Raw genomic sequence first — 23,450 nt, forward strand, 5'->3', positions numbered from 1 at the left:
TGGTGAATATTATCAGAAACTTGAATCCTTATTCGTAATGAAAGACGACCCATTTCCTCCCAATAAGATCAAAACTAGCGCTTCAAAACATGAATCCAAAAGATGAGCATGCATCCACTGTAGATATACACATCAACTCAAAGCGTACAAACGACCAAGACTTTCACCTTTCTCCACTCAAGATCCCAACAGGAGAAAGACTACAACACTCCCGCCTCACCCACCAACTTTACTGCCCCTCAGCGGCCCTCAACTTGGCCAACCTCTCCTTATTCCTCTTCCCGATAATCCGTAACGTATTCTTCCGCTCAATCTCCGCCATCTGCGCCCAATTCCCGATTCGCGACAACGACCCATCAACATTGACGACCATGGGTCCAAGATGATCTAGCGTGACGCCGCTGTCGGAATTGACATCTAGACGAATGTTGCCCGATTGTTGGTGATCTGCATCACTCGAGGGCGGGAGATACAACGGTTCCTTTTTCGTCTGTGTCTCTACCTGTGCGTCGGAGTCGGATTGTGAGACAGGTTCTCGAGTTTGGGATGGAGATAGTTGGTCTTGGTGCTGATGCGGTGAGTCGGACGCGTCCTGGGGCGCGGATGGGGAGGTTGGATTGCCCGTGGTACTTGATGTGGACATGGTGTGGTGTGGAATAAGAGTCTTGTTGTTCTTTTTTGTGTTGTCGGCGATGCACTCGGGGAAGAGGATGCTGTAGAGTCGCGAGGACGAGGACGAGGTAAAGGTTGATGTGGAGCCGACTGAGTGTGTCAAGTGCGCAGTGTTGGAACTCAATGACCAGGTGGGCTGGATGGATGCGCGAACGAAAACGGGGTTCACACTGAGATGAAAGAGTGCGGCGCGGTAAGCTGTTCGTGATAACTGCATGCTTGAGCTCGGGAGAAAGGAGAGAAGGGGAAAAAAAAAAGAAGAGGTGGCTTTTGGGGAGAGGAGATGCTGGCGAGGAGCGCGAGCGGGTCGATGAATTGTTCGGTAGAAGAGAGCCGATGGGGGGTAAAGGTGGAGTCGAGATGGTTCTGGAAGCCACGCGGAGATCTTTCCATCTCATCTGGTCTATACATGTTGATGACAGGACAGTTTCTCCTCCCGAAAAGCTCTATTCTGCCCTATGTGACGATCCTTACTCTTGAGTATAGAAAGTATCAACCTTGCTCAAACCTAGAAGTTGAGGACTTTTGTAATCGGCGCTGGAATGGTCGCTCATCCACCCATCACTTTGGACGGGTCACTCTCTACATCATGCCGCCATCTACAGATGAAGCAAGGTGACAATCAAAATGCACAGGGAATACATGAATGAATGGAACACAATTTCCAAAACACTACCCAGTCCAATCGAGGTGATGTTTGCCGCTTAGTCATGGTTCACCTGCCAGATCTCGGATGGGTTGGAAGCATCTGGGGAATGCTGAGCTTAGCTTCCAACCCTCCCCTGTGTTGAATGCTTGATTACCCTGGAGCACTATCAGACACCTGGGTGACCAAATTTCGCATCTTCAACGGTTGGCCTTGACCTCGAGGCGTACAATATTCTCCTTTGCCAAAAAGTCACTGTGGCAGTTCCCGTCCAACTCGGAACCGCCAATCCCTCAGCAGGAGCTTGTCGACGAAGAGATCTGTCATGGCTACAATTCAGGGACTTTTTACCCAGCAAAACCCGGTGAGGTACTTGCCAAGAAATTCCAACTACTTGTCAAAATTGGATGGGGATCACAGTCGACCGTGTGGCTAGCCCGGGACATATCCAGGTATCTACTCACACTATACTAGCAACTACAGAGGATCCATACGCTCATGCTCTATTTTGACCCGAGTACTTCAAACTAACTCCAGTCTTCACAACCAAAATTCAAATGGCAACTCGAAAAAACAGTGGCCCTCAAGATAATCAACATTAATAACGCTGACGATGCTCTTCATGAGAAGGAATTTGAAAATCATATTACAAAGCAACATTCCGCGCATCGTGACCGCGTAATTCTCCGCACGTGCATGGATGACTTTGAAGTATCTGGTCCAGAAGGAAAGCATCTGTGTCTTGTGTACGAGCCGATGAGAGAGCCACTCTGGATCTTTCAGACTCGCTTCGTTGATCGCAAGATTCCTCTCCCTATTGCAAAGGCCTATATCTATTTTCTCCTCGTTGGTCTCAATTATCTTCACTCAGAGTGCAAAGCTGTCCACACAGGTGAGTGCCTGATGCATCAAGCTTGCCCGGTATTTCATCTGGAATTCAAAGACTTGACCTATTTGCTAGATCTCAAGCTTGGAAATATTCTGATAAACTTCGAAAATGAAAGCATTTTGACCGATTTTATTCAACGACGACAACCGATGCAATACAAGGTTGATAACGAGAGCGGCCGGCACATCTACCGCTGCTATAATGATTTTGGTCCCCTTGACGCAAACCACATCAAGAATATGATTCCTAAACTGGCCGATTTCGGTCTCGCAGCCAGACTCGATAAACTATGTCCCCGAAACGGGATAGCAGGAGAGCAACTAGGCATCTACCCTATCCAACCGGACTATTACCGTGCCTCAGAGGTAATCCTGGGCTGTGGTTGGGATTCCAAGGCAGATATCTGGAATTTTGGCGTGCTAGTAAGATTCTATACCTATTCGCAGGCCGACCCGCAACCCGATCGGCTTTTTTTGAGTTCCCCCATTTTCATCTACAATCAGTGACTTGGTATCAAGGCTAATGATTATCTTCGGTCAGTTGTGGAACATCCTCGGGAATAAGGCGTTGTTTCAGCAGGTACACAATACAAACGGCCAATACGATGCAAAGTCACACGCCGAAATGATTTCTTTAGTCGGTTCTCCACCTGAAGCCCTGCTCGCTAAATCCAAAGCGATGTCAGAGCACAACTGGCCCGAGTCTGTCACGAATGACACTGGAGCACTCTGCAATAATGCTCAAGAGTTTTTTGGTGGCCCATTCTTCAACGCAAAAGGTCAGTTGACTGTTATTTCGCATCTTGATACCTTGATACAGAGTGACATGCTGATTATATTCAAGGCCAATTTTGCTATAATGAATTGATCCGTCCAGAACGTTAAAAGATACAATTCGTTCCTCGAAAAGAGGGATCAACAGCAATTTCTGTCGTTTGTTCGCGGATATGCTCACTTGGCTTCGGAGAAGAGAAAGTCAGCTCGGGAACTGATGGAACATCCGTTTCTCAAACTTGGTGGTTGATGAATCGTCAAGAAATTAGGAAGTCGGGCAGTACGTACGTAGTAACGTATTGCCACTTTGTAAGCCGATTTCAGACCGGCCAATCCAATTTTATTTTTTATTACTTGTTTTCTATTTGAGACTGAGAATCAAATCTCGATCATTGGCAGCCTTGCACATACCTCTCGAATGCAGTTTGCCCGTTGGTAGTGTAAGAATGACCGGGAAATCATGGCTTTTGACATCATTCTTTGAAATTCGGCAGATGATTGCGTCACCATCTGCTACCAGTACTACTTGTGGATGTTTTTTTTGCTTGCGGACATTGCGGACGGAGAAGCTGGTGGTAATGGTATCTTGTGACACGAATATTTGGCGGGTGATGGTGGCTGTGGTATTGAAAAAAAGGAGTATCCTGCTTACAAGTCTGCCACCACACAAGGTACTCGGGATACCGAGGGCTTTGAGAATCCAAGAGAGAGCCTGAGTCACGTTGTCAAAGAGGCGTGTAAGAATGAACCAGTCTATTTGACTGCATTCCACATTTCGATGAATGGACTGGTTTCTTTTCGTATTGATCTGTGTTCTAGGAACGCAGTCATATCCACTTAATCCCTATCGAAACCACCAGTTGACCTAAAAGATTGCTTGTCAGATGATCGAGCCCCGTCAAAAAAAAACCAATTGTCACCACATTAGCACGTCATGGGCGTCAAAAAAAAAGACTCACCGAGGCTGTAAACTCCATCGCCAACTCCCTTGATACTGTGCCACCAGCCCTTTGGAATGAATAACCCATCCCCGGCTTCCAAACACGCCTCATAGGCGCTCGACTCATCTACCGCGGACAAAGCCGAATCTCCCCAGACTCTCTCATCCAAGAGCGCCCGTTCCTGACCCTGCATCATCTCCTCGCCGAAAGACAGCTGCATCTTTTCCTCCACTCTGACCGAGTTGCCCACGGACCGAAGAGAACAACGCCTGGCCAGCCGTCGGCGCAAGAAGTCGGACCACTTTTCGACCCGCTAGCTGAACAAATAGATTCGGATTAGGGTCACGGTGGAGCGGGGTGTAGGTTGGGGGGTGGCCGATCCAGATATTTGTGTCGTAAATGTCGCCCCTGCCAGCCTTGGTGACGAGGTCCGGAGGGTGGATATCATCCCGGAGCACGGCTGGCAGATCAAAGAGCTGACACTGTGCGAGATAGAGTCGTGTCGTTTGACAAGTCGGGTCCGCTTCGCGCATCCACTCCAGGAAGAGAGAGAGCGGCATATACGCTCTTTGGAAGCTCACCGCGTCGACTGTCCGATCCGGGGCGGTCTGGGAGCCTTCGTCATGTGCAGTCCCTTTGATGGAGGTCCGAGATAATTCTGTGAGTTCGACGGGTACGTCGGCGCTCTGAGCGTATCTCTGAAGATAGTCCAGGTTCAATCGAGCAGCCGGCCGATCTCTCGCGATCATTGAAAGGTCATTGCCTACGAACCATTTCTGGAAGGCGGGAATATCCTGAAAGTGGGCACGTGGCAAGACCGCGGGCTTTTCCGGTTTGAAGTAGAGTGCTCGAAACGCGTCGATATCGAAGGCTGCAAGTGCTTCGAGCGGCCGGTATCGATCGGGCGTTGATGAATGGAATGTTTTGCAGGCGGAAAAGCCGTTTTGCAAGCCACCAATGACCGGCCGTCGGAGGAATCTATCCGAGGCCAGCCTACCGCATCGCCGTGCCTGTGGTTTCATGCAGATTGTGCTGGGCTGTCCACAACATGCGCGGGTGAGATACATAACGAGCTCATGGGCTGGAAATCATGCGGTCGGATTGACCCGCATGGCTGGGTGGCAGCGACATCGATCCAGAGCGGGTCCACATCCACGCGGGCTCGGCCCGTTTCAATGGAGAGAGCAAGTTGTGTCAACCCGCCACTCTTTTGTTGTTCTCCTGTTGTCGGTTCTCCGGGAGGTGCCAGGTCTCGGAACCTTTGTTTTGGGGAATGACTTCGTGAAGGTTGAAAGGGTATTTTGGGGTAGCTCGTATTTGGGATGATCTCTAGCTTCTCGTGTAATTCGTCACATGACACGCCGTCCAGTAGAGCTCGCTTATGGCGAGCATGGACCATGGCAGAATTGCCGTGCTCCATGGTGGCAATTCATTCCGCATCGCTATGGGCTTTGCAGATGAATAATGTGGTTCTTGTATCCAGACGGAAGAGAAAGAACAGGATTTCTATGACAACAGCGGGCAAAGATCGGACTGGGACACTATTTGTCCCATGTCGAGACCATGAAATAGAAATCGAGGTATATGAATGTGGTGAGTGAAAGTCCTCTCCTGAATAAACGTGAGGCCATGGCGTCTAATAGCAAAGCGACTCTGCGTTGTAAGGGTGAAGCGACTGCGCCTGGTCCTCTGAGGTTCATGCGGGAGAGACAGGATATGACTCGACAGAGTCATATGCTACGATGTCCCCGAGGACATGCTATTGCGGCATCACACCCGGTCGTACGAGGGGGGGCAAATACTACGTGGGCAGAGATTTTACCTATTTACCGAGTATCCAGTGAATCAGGATAGCTTATGCTCATTATGTGTTCGATGTTCGGCGACGCCGAATCAGACAACACAACACGTTTGCACGCTATTCTTACGCTAATGATTATGGTGAGCGCTCAGCCGTTCCTCGGATATGGGAACCGGTGGAACCGACTCCATTCTTGTTGATCCTGACCGAACTAAGGGGCAGCTGATGAAAGGCTGGAACTTCACTTACGCTGCTTAGGGGCCAACATCTCGACTTCAGTCCATACTACTGCTGGAGGCCTTTCATTGGAATGGACCGGAGTTTTTGCATCCGTAAAGAACATTTGGACTTGGATCAATCATGAGGAATTACCCACGCGACTCGAGGAAGTTGTGTTTTCTTTTTGGGCATCGAAAGCGCAGGAAACCATTTCCGTCACCACTCGGCCTAATGCGTTTTAAGCGAATCGGAGCCATCCTGCGCTCCGCAATCTAACGACTCGCTGTAGATCCATCTCAAGCGCGAAGTGGCGGGCTGAAAGACACACTCTGTCACCAAGTCAGTTCCTCTCTTTTTTTTTCTTTCTTTCTTTCTTTCTTTTTCTTTTTCTTTTTTTTTTTTTTTTGCAGTGGTCGCTGCATGCTCATCCTGCACTTGTGGCGCCGGGGCGTTATGGAGAGATAAGAGAGAGAGAGAGAGAGAGAGAGAGAGAGAGAGCGAGAACGTGGAACTGCGCTTGTGTTCTGGACTCAAGTTACCACCCAATGCGCACTGCAGTTTTCCAGCTGTCGACTTGGGAAGCCTAGTGATCAAATGGTTGAGCCTGGAGCCTGCTTGAATCACAGTGCATCTGCAAAGCTACGCGGGCCGAGGTTGTCACACATTCCCCTCATCCTCCACGGCGAATAGAGTCTTGTCGTCACATGGTCGCGACCAGTCTTGACGTCCTCAGCTCCGTATTGTTCTTTGTTCTCCCACCGCTGTCCGATGGTGAGACATACTTGCGTTTGCTCATTTAAGCTCTTTGGTCATACGTGTAGCGATCCACTCTCGTAGGCCGTATTTCTACCTACCGTAGCCCCGTCAGTTCTGGCACCCTTTTATACACACTCGCCCACTCCCTCCCCCTCCCTCCCCCCTCTCTCTTTTTCTTTCTGTCTCCTGGGCTTCTGCCGCTTGTGTGACGCTCCCTGTCCACTGGCTACCCGACTGCTCTCCCTAAGCACTCTTGGGCAAACACCTAAACGTCGGTCAAGGAATCGTCACAGAAATGCCCTCCGTTGCCAGAATCCACAAGCGCCAAGCCTATGGCAAGGATGCTCTTACATACTATCCAGTGCTCATTGTGGGCGCTGGAGAATCCGGAATCGCCATGGGGTGTCGGCTGAAGAAGGCCCTGGGAACTGACCAATTTCGCATCTTTGAACGTCAGTCGGGAATCGGGGGAACCTGGTGGATTAATCGATATCCCGGTGTCGCTTGCGATATGTATGTCTCCGAGAATTTCAGAGGCGCGCAACTGCGCTGATCAGAAATATTGGAGGTGAAAAGAAAAAAAAACCCCATGTCTAACGGTTGAGAATTAGTCCTGCATTACTCTATTCTTTCTCATTCGCAACTAAGAAGAATTGGTCCACCGTTCATCCGTCGGGCCCGGAGATTGCTCAATATCTGGCCGATGTCTGTGAGGAGTATCAGATTGTCGACAAAATCCAGTTCCACACCGATGTTCGCGAGCTTCGGTGGATCGAAGAGGATGAAGAGTGGGAGGTGCTGCTGTCTCACTTGGTGCCCGGCATGGGGGATCTCTCCTCTTCTGATCGAGAACAGCTGGTCCTGAAAGAGGGTCCGCGCAGCGTCTATGTCAAGAGCGAGATTGTTCGTGCCAAAGTCGTCGTGAGTGGGGTCGGTGGCCTGGTCGAACCCAAGACCTGGCCCAAGAACATACCGGGCGTGGAAGACTTTGAAGGAGAAATCATCCACACAGCTCGGTGGAACAGCGATGTGGATCTGAAAGACAAAAATGTGATCATGCTGGGCTCAGGCTGTAGCGCTGCTCAGGTCGTTCCCGAGCTGGTCAAACCCGAGGCCAAAGTCCGTTCTATCACGCAGATCATGCGCACGGCTCCATGGGTGCAACCCGACCTCTTGCCCCCTCATCTCCTGGAATACTGGGAGAGATGGATGCCATCCATCCTCACCTACGTGCCCGGACTGTCCCAACTGCTACGCAACTACCTCTTCTTGGCTTTTGAAGAGACCTTCTTCTCCATGTTCACAGAAAGCTCCTATGGGCGGAAAAAGAAACCGGAGCTCGAGAAGCAGTTTTTGGATCACATGCGCAAGGTGGCTCCCAAGCAGTATCACGACGTGTTGACCCCCAACTACACGCTTGGAAGCAAGCGCCGCATCATTGATGGAACTTGGTACCGCAGTCTTCACTCCCCCAAAGTCACACTGACCACTCAACCGCTGACCCGGGTGCACGCAAAGAGCGTCACGATCGGACCAGGCCAAGCTTACCCTCCGGGCAAGGAGACAGAGGGCGAGGAACACGAGATCCCAGCGGACGTGATCTTGCTGGGCAATGGATTCGAGACGAATCAGTGGCTTCACCCGCTGAAAGTCATCGGCAAGGGAAATAAAGAGATGCAAGAGCTGTGGACAGAGCGAGGGGGTGCTCAGGCGTATCTTGGCATCGCCATGGACCACTGCCCCAATCTTTTCATCATCTTCGGTCCCAATACCGCTACCGGCCACACCAGTGTCATCTTTGCCACAGAAAATGCGGTCAATTACTCACTGAAATTCATCAAGCCCATCTTGAATGGCCAAATCAGCTCATGGGAGGTCAAAGAGAGTGCAGAGAAAGCATGGACGAAGCAGATTCAAGATCAACTACAAAAGACCGTTTTCCGCCGCGGTATCTGCTCTAGTTGGTATAGCACCGCTGATGGATGGAATTCGTCGACGTATCCGTGAGTAACCATCTTCTGTCAAGCCCCCCTCAAATCATGCGAGATGCTCATCCAACCTTACCCAGATACTCGCAAGTTCATTACTGGTATCGGTGTACCTTCCCTGTTTGGAGTGATTGGGTGGCCAGAAGAACCCGCAAAGGCAGGATTCTTCACCTGCTCCGCAAAACCACAAAAGTGTCTCTTCTACTTGGACTCGTGACAGCGCTCGCATGGTTGCGGACACACCCCCAGAAGCACCATCAATTGGTGTCTGCTTTAGTGAACGGGAAGGAGTGGATTCTGTCGCAAAGTCGCCGAATCCTTCAGCACTGAAACGTGCTATTCGCGATATTGGGTTCTGTTATTCAATCTTTTTGACACAATCTATGGATGCTCTCATATTTGGGAAATTTAATATCAACGCGATCCAGATTGAGAAAATAAACTGTCGTCAGATTTCTTTGCACCTAGGTACCGTTTCGGGCCTCATTATGCGCCAACCTTTCTCTGAGTACCAGAAAGAACGTAGATGTACCTATTGTTTTTTGACCTTGTTTCAGTTGAGGAGACGCTCATGTAGCACGCTTGACGGTGTCTTCAAGCTCGAGTCGATGTGACCAGCCAAACGAGCAATCGAACAAGAGCCAATTCCGCAACGAGCTCACACAGTCAGGAGACCCGTCGGGACGCCGAGTGGAATCACCACGATGAGTCAGCTGAAATCCGGGGAAACGGAGAGCCCCGCGAGGAATCTCTCCGCACTTGGATTGCTTGCGTATCCCGTCTTTCCTCGCGCGTGTCAGACAACCCCAACCGGCCTTTTGTGCCACGATGGCCTCGGAATCACCTCAAGTGGAAAAATCCACACCGCGATCGGGCTCTGGAGATCGAGAGAGCTCGTTGGCTGCCGAAACGGCCAAGAGGAAAGCGGAACCAGGCAACGGAACACACACGCGCGCAAAGCGGAATCGTTATATTTCCATCGCATGGTATGATTTGGTGGTCCCCCCCCCCCACGACTTTCACCAACAAGCAAACCACGTTGCTCGTTGTTTCCGACCGCTCTGCTCCGCTCTCAGCTGAGACGCAGTCAGTCAGGAATAGCATGGCCTACGACTATGCTCCGACTTGCCAACAAGCTGGTCGGTTTCCGCTGTCTCCTCTTTTACGGGATGGGGGGAAGGGGGAGGAGAGCAACGGCGTGAGATCACCGCTGACGATCGCCGCTGATTCTATAGTAATGAATGCAAACGTCGCAAGATCAAGTGTAATGGACAAGTTCCGTGCCAGCGATGCGGTCATCTCAACCTGGAATGTGAGCCGCTCCCCACAGTGTGATGGTAGTCCCAGGACAGGTTGGCGTTTGGTGGCTGCGGAACCAGCCCACTACAGTCCAACGGCTACAATTCCGAAACTCGACGCTGACACCGTCCCAGGCCGATATGCTCCAAACTGCTGTAACAACAATTTCAAGGAGTCGGAGTAAGCTCCCCTACACCCCACTGTTGGTCATCAAAGTATCGGAACTAATCTCATTCACCAGCGAATTTCGGACCATCACCTCCCAGATTACATCTCTACAGGAACAAGTCCATGGCATTTTATCGAGTTTGAACGAGCTGAGAGCCCAGAAGCCGACTTTTGAAGCAACGCCCGTCTTTGATGACATCGCTCAGCCGGTCTTTCCCACCTTGCCCGGCGCTGCGCCAAAGACCCAACCTCAACATCCGCGATTCCACGGTCCTACAAGTTCCGCGTTCAATTTTGATGTTGCCAAAAGTAGCTTGCAGAACATGGGCATCAACCCAGCCGACGACGGCATCGGCGACAATATGACGACCGCCCACGTCACGCCCGTGGGCTCTCCACCGCCTCCACGAATGAGCCAACTGGTCCCGACGATACATCCCACGAAAGATCCGATATGGACAATCCGCCGAGAAGAGGCCGTACGGCTATGTCAAGTCTACGAAGAAGAAATCGGAATGATGTATCCGGTGGTGGATATTAAGACCGTCATTGCCCAGGCCAATCTTTTGTACACGTTCATAGAAGCTGCCACGAGAACAGGGTTTGCCCAAAGAGGCTTACCAGGCTCGGATGGTCTTCATGATGACAACACCCTTTTGTTGAAACTGATCCTTGCCGTGACCTTGGTTGTGGAAGGGGGCGGTCGAAGTGACCTTGGTCAACGCCTATTTCTTTCTGTCAAGCCTGTCATTGAATCAAGATTATGGGAGCCTCATGACATCAAAACTATCAAGCTCTTTTGCTTTGTGGTGAGAAATAGCTCCTGAGAATCCATCTCCTCCCCTCCTTTTGTCCGATTTTATGCTGATCATTCGAGTTACAGGCAACTTATCATTTCCACACCGACGATGACGCCATGGCGTATCGCATCATTGGCCTCGCAGCTCGGATGTGTTTGGAAATGGGTCTCCATCGCCGAGATGCCCTGATGAAATCTTTCCCCGACGAGAACCAGCGGAATGATGTGGTGCGGCTTTTCTGGTCCGTGTACAGCCTGGACCGTCGTTGGAGTCTGGGGACAGGATTACCATTTGTAATTCAAGATGAAGATGTGGATTCAAACCTCCCAGAACCCGTACGTGCCGCCAGGGGCTGGTATTGCATTGCAACATTCACTTGCTGACAACCCTTCTCACAGGACTCATCCCTCCTTTATCTGAAATGCATGATCTCGTACAATCGCATCGGCTCCAAAATCTGGTACTCCGGATTGGGTTCTGAAGGTACGACGGACATCAGACGCGATAGTATCGGATATTTGGACTATCAGGTCCTGCAATGGTACAAGCAGGTCCCCGACGAATTGAAATTCTATCCGGTGGAGTCGCCCAAAGACGGAGAGCCTGCAAGCCGAGGACAGAGACGTCTGAGAGTCTTACTCTATCTGCGGATGAACCAATTACGAATTCTCATCTACCGACCGGTGCTACACTCCGCGGCGAGTATCTTGGAAGACCGCGGACATGCACAGACGGTCGTCGATGTGGCCAAAGACACCGTGCGAGTTTTGGCACGTCTCAACCAAATGTCCGACATTTACCGTACTCAGCAGATCACCTTCAACTATTTCCTCGTTGCTGCATTGGCAGTGCTGTTTCTTGCCGTATGTCACGCTCCCCACGACTTCAACCGACAGGTTCGAGATGAGTTCTACATGGCTTTGGACCTGGTGAACGGGTTCAGCACAAAGTCCTATGTTTCGAGGCGGCTCTGGAACACTATCAAGGGACTCCGCAAGATTGGGGAGAGATTGGGAGTCTTGGCTCGTCCCTTTGGCTCGGATGGAAACGATCCTCATTCCACGGCAGCCGTGGCGATGGCCGGGCTTGCGGGCCATCCCATCGAAGATTTGTCCATGTATGGGCAGATGAGTGGAGCCCAGGAGCTGGGCAACAGTCCATTAAATGGTCTCCAGATGTCACATGAGTTGACGAATATTTTCGAGGCGGTTGGGGCCTTTGGCCATTTTGCTCCGGATCATGGCGGCAGTGCCAACAGTATCAATGGGTTCCATGGTGGTGATGGTGACATGCGTAACACAGGGGAAGGGCTTTCGGGTATTCTGGGAGGCGAGGAGGAATTTTCTCGTGTTATTCGTGACCTATTCTAGGATGCCCGTCTCTTTCAGGTCTTGATGGTCCTTGTTGTTATGCTAGGTCTATGTCAAATGATACCATGATAATGCATGTTTCATGCTTATTCTTCCCTCAGGAGAAGGGATATGTCGTTCAGTCGATGAGGTCTCAAAGGTACTGAATTTTCTCAAGATTTGCACGTTGATTGCGCGACGCACGAAACCCACTACAGTAGTCTTGAGAAGGTGGTGAATCGCCAGTTCCTTCAGCACTCGCCTAGCGCCATCAAAACATCCGCATGTGAACGGCCGTTTAGCTTCACGTGACTATACGTCCCAACACTCACCAACCGTCGACTTGACCTCCCCGATCGGACGAAAATCTTCGCCTCACGAGCCTCTTCTACCAACCCTTTACTTTGTAGGTGTGCCCTTGACTACTCCCACCCTTGGCCCCGATCAGTCTGCAAATGAAGCTGACCAGCGGCTTGTGGGGCTAGACTGTGAGCTGTGTGTTCTCGACTTTGTTCGCACAACCTTCACCCCTCCCGCAAATTGCGATGACCGTTTAGCTTCCCCACCTAAACTCCAGCCTCGATCGCACCCCCTCTTCCCTTCTCGACTGGCCGGCCAAGCATCCTTTTGGCTAAATTGACGATTCAAATCAACATTGTTGTCACCACAAAGTGTCATCAATTGCACATTGAACCAAGCATTTGCTTGCTCCGACTGCACGTAGCCGTCGCTGATCCTTTTGACTGTCGTCTGTTCCGACCTGCCCAACCTCCCCGCCTCGCCCAATTTTTTTCCCCTCGTGTGACGAAGCGGCTTCGTCCTTGTCCAATTTTCCCGATTGTCTGTGGACAATCTCGGCAACGTGTCGAGAGAGACTGGTTCGGCGTTGGCCGACGGCCTGGACAGGCTGGATTTGAGTCAACTTTCTGAATCTACCCTTTCGTCGTCCGTGTCCGCCTCATTCGATATGTCGTCGTCAGAGGGCGCCCCGGAGTCGTGGATCTCCTCCTTTTGCTCGCTCATGGGCCATGAGTTCTTTGCAGAGGTCTCGGAGGATTTCATCGAGGATGATTTCAATCTGACTGGATTGCAGTCTCAAGTGCCCATGTACAAGGAGGCATTGGAGATGATTCTGGATGTGGAACCGGAAGATGATGAGGAGGAGGAGGAAGAAGAAGAGGAAGAGGAAGATGAGGACGAGATCCTGGGTGATGAGCGACCTCTGGCGTACCGGAGGGCCGGCGATCGTCGGCATACACGTGTGGCGAGCGACTTGAGTGTTATCGAGAGCTCTGCAGAGCTGCTGTATGGGTTGATCCACCAGCGATACATCACCTCGCGGCCTGGTATTCAACAGATGCTTGAAAAGTACGAAATGCAACACTTTGGAGTGTGTCCGCGCGTGAATTGCGGTGGGTGCAAGGTCCTCCCCGTGGGCCGATCCGACACTCCTGGCCAAGAAACCGTCAAGCTCTTCTGCCCAGGCTGTTTGGACATCTACACCCCACCCAACAGCCGGTTCCACTCTGTCGATGGTGCCTTTTTTGGCACCACCTTTGGATGTCTTTTCTTTATGACTTTCCCCGATCTCAGCGTCGGCCCACGCCTCGACGGTCCTCTGGCTGCTGCCGGTCGCTCCTCATCCACACCTGCCAGCGCACAATTCCTCAACGAACCCCCCACCCCCGAAGAACAGCCGGCCGAGATCAACGGCATGCATACCTCCAACTTCTGTCCTGGTCTCGGGCGCGGAAAGATCTACGACCCAAAGATCTACGGATTCAAGGTTTCCGAGGTGTCGCGCGTCGGCCCGCGGATGAAGTGGCTTCGTATGAAGCCAAGGGATATCTTTGAGGTGGATGAAGCTCGCAATTACGAGCTCTATGCCGCGGAACGGGATCATGAAGTGAGGGAGAATGAGGCACGCGAACGTGAGGCTGACAATGATGGTGATATGGAAATGAATGCTGAACAATCACAAGAAGCGGCAATCGCGAATCGAAAAAAGGCCCCCATGCGCCGTCGACGACAGACGCCCAGCCAGACGGCTCCTTCGGACCAGATGAGCGTGCAGAGCACTGAGATTGGTTGAGCAGAGGGAATGGTGTTTTTGATGTCCAGGATTGGTGACTAAAGGTGTGTGCGTTGAATGTGATTCGGCATGGGACAATTGAGCGAGTATCCTTTGTGTTCTGGAGGATCGTGGCCCCTCGGTATGATTCTGTCTTCTGCGCAAAGTACGCGCTCGCGCATGTGGTCTCGACTGTTGAGTTTTCTAGGTGTGGGGGTTCTGGATGCAAGTATGTGTTTGTTCAAGCAAGCAGACGGAGTTTGATAACGATGATGACAGACCCTTTCTTTTTTTTCCCCTACTCCTTACCTCTCCTTGCCGGTCGTCTCTTCTTGATTCCCTCGACTCCTAATATTTCCGGTTGAATGAGGAGGACGACCTGTGTTTTTTTTTTGAAATATTCAGGTTGACTGGAAACGGAGTCTTGATTTTGAAAGCTGAAGATTTAAATTTGTTGGAAGGAAATCAACCGAATCTCACTTGCGGCAGATGAATACTTGATCATGAATCCTTTTCCACCCTAGTCCTCTTCCACATTACTCTCAGTCTATCCAAATCACGTGTCCACAGGACGATAGAAGGATTCTATGGCTTTAGCAGCGCGTGAAACCACTGGGAGCATAGCACAAGGCTTCGGAGTTATTGTCACTCTTAAATATCTTAACATCTGCTGCAAGGGACACAATCTGCCTGATCGGATGTCATACACACAAGATGAATGTGACCATTCGTTTTTTCCCGTGCAAGTCTCCTCCTTCCTGAATAAAGGTGACAATCCCAGGACTTGTTCTTGTCAACAACGCATAGCTCCCGGGAGATTTGATCTATTGTCATATCCGGTCATAGAAATCCTCAACGCCCCTTTTATCAACGCTTGCTTCCACCAGCTTTTCAATCTACTTCTGATTCAAGTTGAAGTGGTATTTCTTTGATGGTGAGCAATGCCGAGCTGGGATGCAGCCGAGTTTTCCCCGACCCCGTTTTTCGTCCGTGAAACTCCTATTTAAGCAGTGCCTAAGTACATATGAGTGGAGTTTTCTCGAGATAATGATTTACCATGTTCTCCAAGGACCTGGTATGTTGCATCTACACTGGGGTTTCTACCTAGGGGGTTTACTGCTACCGTTGCAATAATTCCGCTCTATTACTATCTGGACTCTACGCCGTACTACAGTTCATCCAGCGCCGACCCTCATGTGAAACGCAGATCACGGTATTAGCATACCATAGCATAGCAAAGGTACTGCAGGTGGCTACAACTTAAGGTCATTGGGCCCGATTACAAATCCTGAGTCATGGGCCCAGACCTTGTGCCTACCAAGTATCTCTCACAATATATCCAAACTCGAGCCTGACACGAGAATATCAACTCAATCAACATATGCATCCATCCAAATGCGCAATGAAAATTTTGAAACAAAAATATCACCTAAGTCGTGATCAAGTAAAAGAAAAAATGTCCCATAGAAAAAAAGGTACGTACAGTTGAAAAAAATCACTACTGCAGACCAGTGGAGGCAGTCCCTGCACGTCCTTTCGACTCCCAACTTTCTCCACCCTCACTTTAGTACCTCAAACGAGATCCTGCATCAATCACCATCATTGCCTTTCCAACGTTCATGCAGAAGAGAACAAAAAACATAATTCAAGCTTTGCTGCAGTCACGGAGTCGCCGACGGGAACTCTTGGCGTTCAACCTTGAACCCCTTGCACCCTGATCTCCCTTTTTGATTTCTGGTTCTCGTGTTGATCCCCCCACTATCAAGACCATTACACTAGTACTCAGATTTCTTTTTTGCATCGTAATAAGATATAATAGAATGAAATAAACTTCTCATCTCAGTCCTCATCGTACCTGCCATAATTTTGATTCAAATCATACGCTTACACACACAGAGAAAGAGAGACACTCAACCACTCACCACCTACTACTAGGGCACAAAAATGAGGTGATCTTCTCGTATGGCGCAAAGTCGACCGGGGCTGCCAAAAAAAAGACAGAACCAAAAGTGCCAAAAATACCCTGCAGCGAGACTTTGCTGCCTCCCTCGCAGCAGATCTGCCGCTTGTCTCTTTCCTCGTGCATTAGCCGTGTCGTGATCTCGTGTGTGACTACCGGGGGGGGGGGAAGCCGCTAACGGCGACGCCGATGCAAGTCTATAGACATTTTCGAGAAAGATACATTCTCATACCCTGAAAAATTCATGCTCACTAGTATGGATAGGTAGGGCTGAAGAATAGTGTGAGGTGGATGAGCGATGTGGAAAATGCAGATCTTGAATCATAGATCTGACAGTGCGATGCGGGTCCGTGGCTGGATGGGGACTGGAATGAAGAGAGACTTGATGAGGATAGGGGGGGGGGGGGGCTAGATTTTGACAGACTGGTTTTAGAAAGATATGAGATTGATTTATTGATTTATTGTACTATTTTTCTTTTCTTTTTTTCCTTTGATATAGTTGATAGATTGCAGATCTTGGATCATCCCTAGCTAGCCTGGAGTGATCTTTGCGATGCGAGCATGTCTGGAAAGAAGGAAGTAATTTTTTGCCGGACCGGAACAGTTCAATATACGGCTCAGATTCTTCTCCAGGCCATATTTTGATCTTAGATATGTGTGTACTTGTGCACGGTTACGAGCTCATTTGGAAGCCAAAGAAAAGCACCTAGCATGTCTGCCCCCCTTTTGTCAACGGCCCTGCTATGTACTTGGGCTAAGAAGATGATGCTAAGGATAAATCAAATCGTGCTCCATTTCCCTAGACTAATGCGATATCTTGCCAAAAATGGTGTGGATTTCAGTTCAAACAGATAGACTCGATCAGACAACTGCGCCGAGTCGGGCCTAAATCCAGAGAGCGCAGATTGTAGTGTATGAAATGCTGGATTGCATTATTTTCGCGCGAAAATAGGAGAAGCAGTTGGTGCTATTTTACGAATCTGAACCTGCAAGGCTGTCAATATAGTCCCATCAGTGTTTAAGTAGTTCATGGAGCCTCGTCTTTGGAAAATGATTTGCTGAAAATGCTGTAGACGGTCGATTGTTGAGACTCGAGTATACACATTCACATCACAAGTGGATCTTGAGAAAATCTAGCAGAGTTGATAGAGGCAGTCCAATACACCAAAACTGAAGAGAGACAATTAATATACCCTAAGTTCTAGAATTGCCGTATTCAATCATATATAATCCTCTCCAGGCCTGTGCATTGCTTCTCTGGTGAGTCAAGCTTGGACACGATTCATCAGGTAGTACAAAGTCTGACGTACAGAATATGGCTCGATGCCATACTTTCATTTGATGCACTTGATGACTCTTCAGAGATCACACCGTGTGTTCTGGAGGTCAATGTCAATTAATTGTGTTCTCTGAACTGGACGAACTCTGCTAGAAGAAAAGACCACAGTTTACCAGAAGTAAATGGGCAACTTTCACTCGAATTATATAAACAGGTAAGTCTTTTTAAATAGCAGATGATACCGTTACATAGAAACTCTTAAGCTTAAGGTTTCTGGTCAATATTTTACCTCAATAATGGCGCTTGCTATATTTTGCGATCCATGGACTTTGCATATCTCAAGCTACTTGCCTCTCCGCCTGGTAGTTTCAAGTGACACTTGCGTTGAATACTATTATGGCTTAGATATTTCCCGCTTCTAGTCAGATCTCTCTTATGATAGCCCAGGGCTAATCTAGTTTCATCTCGTAAAGGACTCAGCATGAAAAAACCTGGGAGCTTCAGGGGAAACAAAAAGTGGTCAATCCAGCCTTGAGCAATATTGCCGCTCGCAGTATTTAAGCGGCTTTTTGTGTAGACACAATCATGTCATAAGGATCATGCTTTCGAAAATACTCATATAGCATTGGATTTGAATAATCTAAATCAAAGACCATACTAAGAATGCATGTAGCTTCAAATCCCACTGTTCAATCATGTGAGAATTCCACAGATAAATCATGCCTCGGTGCAATTTACAAACTGCTCCCCTAGAATTATAGACGAATATGAGCTGTTCATTGAACTTGCAGTTCACGCCTAGAATCTCGTCATCATGGCATAGCCTCAAAGTCGCCAATTTAACAGAAAGAATCCCAACACAATTCATTTTCGCAAATGAGCAACTCACAAGATGAAAGTTTGAAAACGATCTTGCTTGGGATATTCTTAAATCCAAAAGCAAGGGAGACCCATTTAAAGGTTTCCTCGAGGAGCACACCGCGTCCCATGTGGTTGATCAGGACCAGGACCTGAGAAAATCATGCAGCTCCGAGAGAAAGCTCCCAATTTTCCCACCATTCACGGTCCATCTCAAGCTTGGTTCCCAGGCTCGGGGCATCGATATGTTCAAAACCTTGCGAGATTTTCGAGTCTTAATGAGGATTGGGAAGCTTGCAAGCCACGTTCAAGGTGGATATATTTCAGAGTACAAACATGCGGAAGCTCTCGAGAGTGCAACACGAGTATACGCGAACGAAACCTCACTATGACCCCAATTATGGATGATTACAAATGTTCCAATAGCGCGAATGTTTAAATTGACGAAGTGCAAAACATCAACATATCTTGTGAGGGACGACAATCAAGTCATGATTAATCAACCGTCCCCGCAAACCCAGGAGAGATCCCTCTCGATTCAACGTACACAGACGCTTTTTCTCCGAGCATCATTTTGTCTGGTCGACTTTGAACTGTCTCTTTCATCACCTCCACCCCCCAACTATATAAACCACACACATAAAGAGCGCCATTTTCGACAGCCAAGAGTTCGTCAAATAAGGTTCCGAGTTTGGACCCCCTCGCTTAGGTGAATAGGTGTCGAACGATGGACCCTCTGCTTGTGTTCGGTGAAGATTCAGCGAGATCGGACTCTTCAAGATTTCAATTAGTACCATGATCAGACAAGAATTCGACACACAGACGTGATTTGATACTCGGCTCGACTCGACACATGTGATCGAAGAGTATCCGTGTTAGGAAAATCCTCATAACTTAGGGAATGATCTGCAGAGAGAGCATTGGCCAATTGTTGTTTGACTGGAAAAGGGCTTGGTATATTCATGTATGAATATTCTGTGGGTCGGACAGAACACCATGCACATTGGTAGGTAAAGGTGGGAAACAATCGGATTGATAGGTAGGAGATTGTTTATCCCCCTCACACCTGGACTTGAAATATTCCGCAAGGCGTCTGATGTGCCGATAATGCAGCATGCAAATCTGTCAGGTTGGCAGCCTGCACAACCATCAAAGTATTCTCCATCCTGCCTTACCGGATCGAGAGGGCTCGTGTCTTTAAACTGCAGAAGGACTCGTGTGGGAGGTAGATCTGCACATGGATTGTATGATTTGAAGCCTCTCTGGAGGAAAAACCACGACGCCGGATATGAGGGAGCGACTGGTAGCTTCTTGTTTCTATTCACGATGTTTCAAGTAGACGGAATGTGGTTGAATATCGTGGTATTCAAGCTCCTCTCCATAGAAACGGGGATACGAGCCCGCACAGAGAAATACGGAGAGTCGAGCGCTCCGTGTGATCCGAGTGCAATCCTGCACCCACCGAGCTAGACGCCCCCCCGTATTGACTCGAAAGGACCAACATGCAGCTCTTCTAACCTGCCTGACCAAAAGTCCCTCAGCGAGCCACACCCTCTGTGTTGGGACATTACGATTCGTCGCCAAGGCACTGGCGCCACGCTTCTCTCGGGGGCATTCCCCGAGAGAGAGAGGGGGGCAAAGGATGAATGACATGAATTCATCAGTTCCGTTTAGCTCCCGCCCAGTCCAGCTGTGGTAAAGAAGCCATGCTCAAGGAGCGTCTCAAGAAAAGCATTCCTTCGATCCTACAGCATAGAGAAATGAAGAAAGGATAGACACCACTCATTTTCGAGGGTCTGGAAGAGATGACACGTCCGTGACTCTATCTGGGTCAGGTGATACCCCCGTGAAGAACAGTTAGGCTGCAAGGGTCTCCCAAAACATAAACGCACATGCTGTACGGTCCCACGGTATAGACACGCACGATGTGAAATATCCACCACTGCACCTCCGGTTGAATCGAATTCCTTGATCCCTCATCTTCATTCGTCGAAACGGAAAAAAAGAAAAAAGGACAAAAAGGGGAGAGGCGACATCCAAAAGCCGAGCTTGGGCCCGACCCGCTCGCCTTGCACTCTTCACACTCCCGGGCCCAACAGGCTGGCACGTTGGCCTTCTCCGCCGATGCATTATTTACGTCGCCCTCGTGCAATTCGAACCTTTTTTTCGTTTTTCTTTTCTTTTCTTTTTTTTTTTTTTTTTTTTTTACTCCGGGAGAGGGGGGCATGGAATTTTCCAGGCGGCTCTGATTCCGCTGCGGGGGTTTGATTTTAGTCTGATCAACATGGAACAATCACCGTCCACTGAAAACTCTCCAAACGGACCGCACCGACCAGCATTCCGCCCCCACGGCGTCGCGCCCATAAACAGTCTCGGTGGAGAATAGCAGCCGCTGAATCTGCATGGTGCCTCATCGCGTAGTTTGACAATAGACCCTCGCCCCCCCCCCAAGAGTTATCCGCTGCATGGAGCCACAATCAGTCACGGACGGACGGGATTCACGGACTCACGGACGAGGGGGTGGGGAGGATGAGGAAGAAGAGGAGGAACAGGAAGAGGAGGCGGATTTGACTCGACCATCTACCGTGCAGTGCAGGTGCAGGTTGAGCGGGTAGCCCATCCGCCCACATCGCCAACCTATGCTTCTTTGGACTTAGTTGCGGGCACACTAGTCGTAGGACACAATCCCTCTCGCCTAGATTGGACAAATACAGAACACCGGCATATCTTTTGTGCCAGACTCTGTGATCGTGGGCGATCGATGATGGACTGGACCAACTGTTGACCCTACGATTAGTTCGATCTACCGGAGGAGAGTCATATCGAGTCATCGTGTACTCAGGTCAACTGCTAAGCTACGAAGCCACTGGACTTGGTGTCCCCCTCTGTTCCAACCAGACTCAAACACAACAGATGAAGCAAATCCCTCTTTTCCCCTTTCCCTTTCCCTCCCCTCTTTGTCTTTTTGTCTTTTGTTCTTTGTGGTTCTCTGTCTTCTATCTTCTCCTCGCCGTTCCACGAGACTCCACTCTTCATTTACGAATTTCATAGATTACCTTTTTCGTTCTCTCCCCTTGTTGATCTCCTCACACATCATTTCCCTGCACCCTCATTAGAAAGTAAAATAGGCAAGAGAAAGACCGCACATCATCTCCCCCGTTGATCTCTCTTTCTCTCTTCTTTTTTTCCCGCTAATTTTCCTTCTTCTTCTCCTCCCAAAATCCTCCGATTGCCCCTTTCAATCAAATCTAACACTAAAAATCCACTTAGCCTAGACCTCCAACGAGTCATACCAACACGCACCGCATCAGGATTAGAGCCCCCACCACCCACCGTTCGCATCGACAAATCAAATGTCCTAGCTTCACTCTTCAGAAGGAATTCCCCCCTCTCCCCGAAAATCAAAATTAAAAACAAAATCCCCCCTTTTCGGATCTTCCTGCGAGAGTTTCGGCTTTCGGGAATTAGCAGCCCATCATGCACCCGCGGCGCAAGACCAGAGGCGGGCACTAATCCCGCCCCCGCCGTGCGTGACCCTGCACAAGAGGGTATAAGCGGCACTCGTGGTGACGCTTGGTACTTGTGGTGAGCAGGGGACACGGATGGACTTGGTTGCTTTGAATCAAACGTGCATAGTGTGAGAGAGGGCATTGTTTGTTGAATTTCTGTGTCGGAAGAAGAGGAGAGGAGAAGAGGGTGGAATTGGATGGATTTGGTGAGTTGGTTTGGGCTCTCGAGGAGAGGTGTACTGACCAAGTACGATGGGAGGTCAAAATACCCTCGGTATCGAGCTTGTGTAAGTTTTTTTTTTTTCCCACGATCTTGCCTCTTACGAGGCTGCTGCACACTGCGAAGTTCTACTGTACATCGTATCTGAATACGACTGGGAAAAATGATATTGATCGTCCGGGTCCCCTCAACACAGATTCCAACTCCGAAGCAAGCCTCGATGCACCAAAGAAACAATATCCATCAGAACTTGCACATCAAAGCACATGTCAAACAATCCACCCACGTAATCACCATCACACCATAACAAGTGCATATACACAATCGATTGACCCCTGGCCCATCCTGAGTAGATTAGCTTTCAAAAGCCAATCAATCCTCCACCTGCCAATCACGGGATCCCCCTCCCCCCCCGATGTCATCCTACATATCGCCCATATCATACATCACCTATGCGTCGGAAAAAGAGCTTGTTTTTCCAAACAGCGAGTTCCCCGTCTTTAATGATCGTCGCACTCGTCCATCAAATGCACACCCCAGAATGCAGATGAATCCCTTGATCCTTTTCAATTCCACGTCCACGTCCACGCCCAGTCTAATCTGAAGCTTGCAGCTCGGTACATGGGGGTACTGTTGGGTTCGAACATCTGGGATATATGAAGGATCTATGATCTGCATCTGGTGAAGATCTTGTCCTGTCTTTGGACATTTAAAATCTCCGACTGACAAGGGTACATGTACATGAAGGACGAGATGGATGGGATGTGGATGGGATGTGGCATTTATCGTTTGAACAAGTGCATCAACGGTGAGTTTTCCATGCGTTCTTCAAAGTTTAAAGATGTACCTTCAGTAAGCCTTATCAAAGGCGTTGGGGGGGGCAATAGATGATTAGGTACTGGAGAAGGATTTTTTTTAAACAATGGTCAATGTCAATAGAGGCACCTAAAGTGGGGAGGGAAGACACGCACGTCCTATCACAAATGAATTATGCTTTGTGCACAAAAACAGTCATAACACTTCCGAGTCAACGAGACTGTTCCATATTGATCTATGGTTCACTCGCACACTAGCCAAGTAAGCAAGATAGAATGATCAATGAGGCTCGGTCTGATTGAGATCCAAAATCAGAACTACACATACTTTGGTTTGGTTACTACTTGTAAACACACGAAAGTGGTGATGCTTACATGAAGATTATGGGGTAGATTAGGTAAGGTGTACGTGTAGTTTTTGTCCTCCAGCCCAACAA

The 23,450-nt window shown here is 49.3% G+C and overlaps 5 protein-coding genes across 5 annotated transcripts; 3 read left to right on the forward strand and 2 right to left on the reverse strand.

The window, feature by feature from the left end:
• Nucleotides 1-229: 229 nt before the first annotated feature.
• On the reverse strand, nucleotides 230-889 carry POX_a00951 (uncharacterized protein; the record flags this gene model as incomplete). The annotated part of the gene is made up of 1 exon (XM_050109882.1): nucleotides 230-889. The coding sequence occupies one exon, from the start codon at nucleotides 887-889 to the stop codon at nucleotides 230-232; it is 660 nt and encodes a 219-aa protein (XP_049973650.1).
• An 836-nt stretch (nucleotides 890-1,725) lies between these two features.
• POX_a00952 (uncharacterized protein) lies at nucleotides 1,726-3,091 on the forward strand (the record flags this gene model as incomplete). Its single annotated transcript, XM_050109883.1, has 5 exons — nucleotides 1,726-1,770; nucleotides 1,856-2,210; nucleotides 2,280-2,629; nucleotides 2,748-2,985; nucleotides 3,051-3,091. The coding sequence occupies 5 exons, from the start codon at nucleotides 1,726-1,728 to the stop codon at nucleotides 3,089-3,091; spliced, it is 1,029 nt and encodes a 342-aa protein (XP_049973651.1).
• A 991-nt stretch (nucleotides 3,092-4,082) lies between these two features.
• POX_a00953 (uncharacterized protein) lies at nucleotides 4,083-5,341 on the reverse strand (the record flags this gene model as incomplete). Its single annotated transcript, XM_050109884.1, has 2 exons — nucleotides 4,083-4,899; nucleotides 5,028-5,341. The coding sequence occupies 2 exons, from the start codon at nucleotides 5,339-5,341 to the stop codon at nucleotides 4,083-4,085; spliced, it is 1,131 nt and encodes a 376-aa protein (XP_049973652.1).
• A 1,651-nt stretch (nucleotides 5,342-6,992) lies between these two features.
• POX_a00954 (uncharacterized protein) lies at nucleotides 6,993-12,322 on the forward strand (the record flags this gene model as incomplete). Its single annotated transcript, XM_050109885.1, has 6 exons — nucleotides 6,993-7,210; nucleotides 7,309-8,700; nucleotides 9,352-10,164; nucleotides 10,226-10,961; nucleotides 11,036-11,287; nucleotides 11,351-12,322. 6 exons carry the CDS (start codon nucleotides 6,993-6,995, stop codon nucleotides 12,320-12,322), a joined length of 4,383 nt encoding a protein of 1,460 aa, XP_049973653.1.
• A 946-nt stretch (nucleotides 12,323-13,268) lies between these two features.
• Nucleotides 13,269-14,393, forward strand: POX_a00955 (Casein kinase II subunit beta-1; the record flags this gene model as incomplete). The annotated part of the gene is made up of 1 exon (XM_050109886.1): nucleotides 13,269-14,393. One exon carries the CDS (start codon nucleotides 13,269-13,271, stop codon nucleotides 14,391-14,393), a length of 1,125 nt encoding a protein of 374 aa, XP_049973654.1.
• Between the last annotated feature and the right edge of the window lie 9,057 nt (nucleotides 14,394-23,450).

Source organism: Penicillium oxalicum, chromosome I (assembly GCF_001723175.1).
Source record: "Penicillium oxalicum strain HP7-1 chromosome I, whole genome shotgun sequence".
NCBI lineage: Eukaryota > Fungi > Ascomycota > Eurotiomycetes > Eurotiales > Aspergillaceae > Penicillium > Penicillium oxalicum.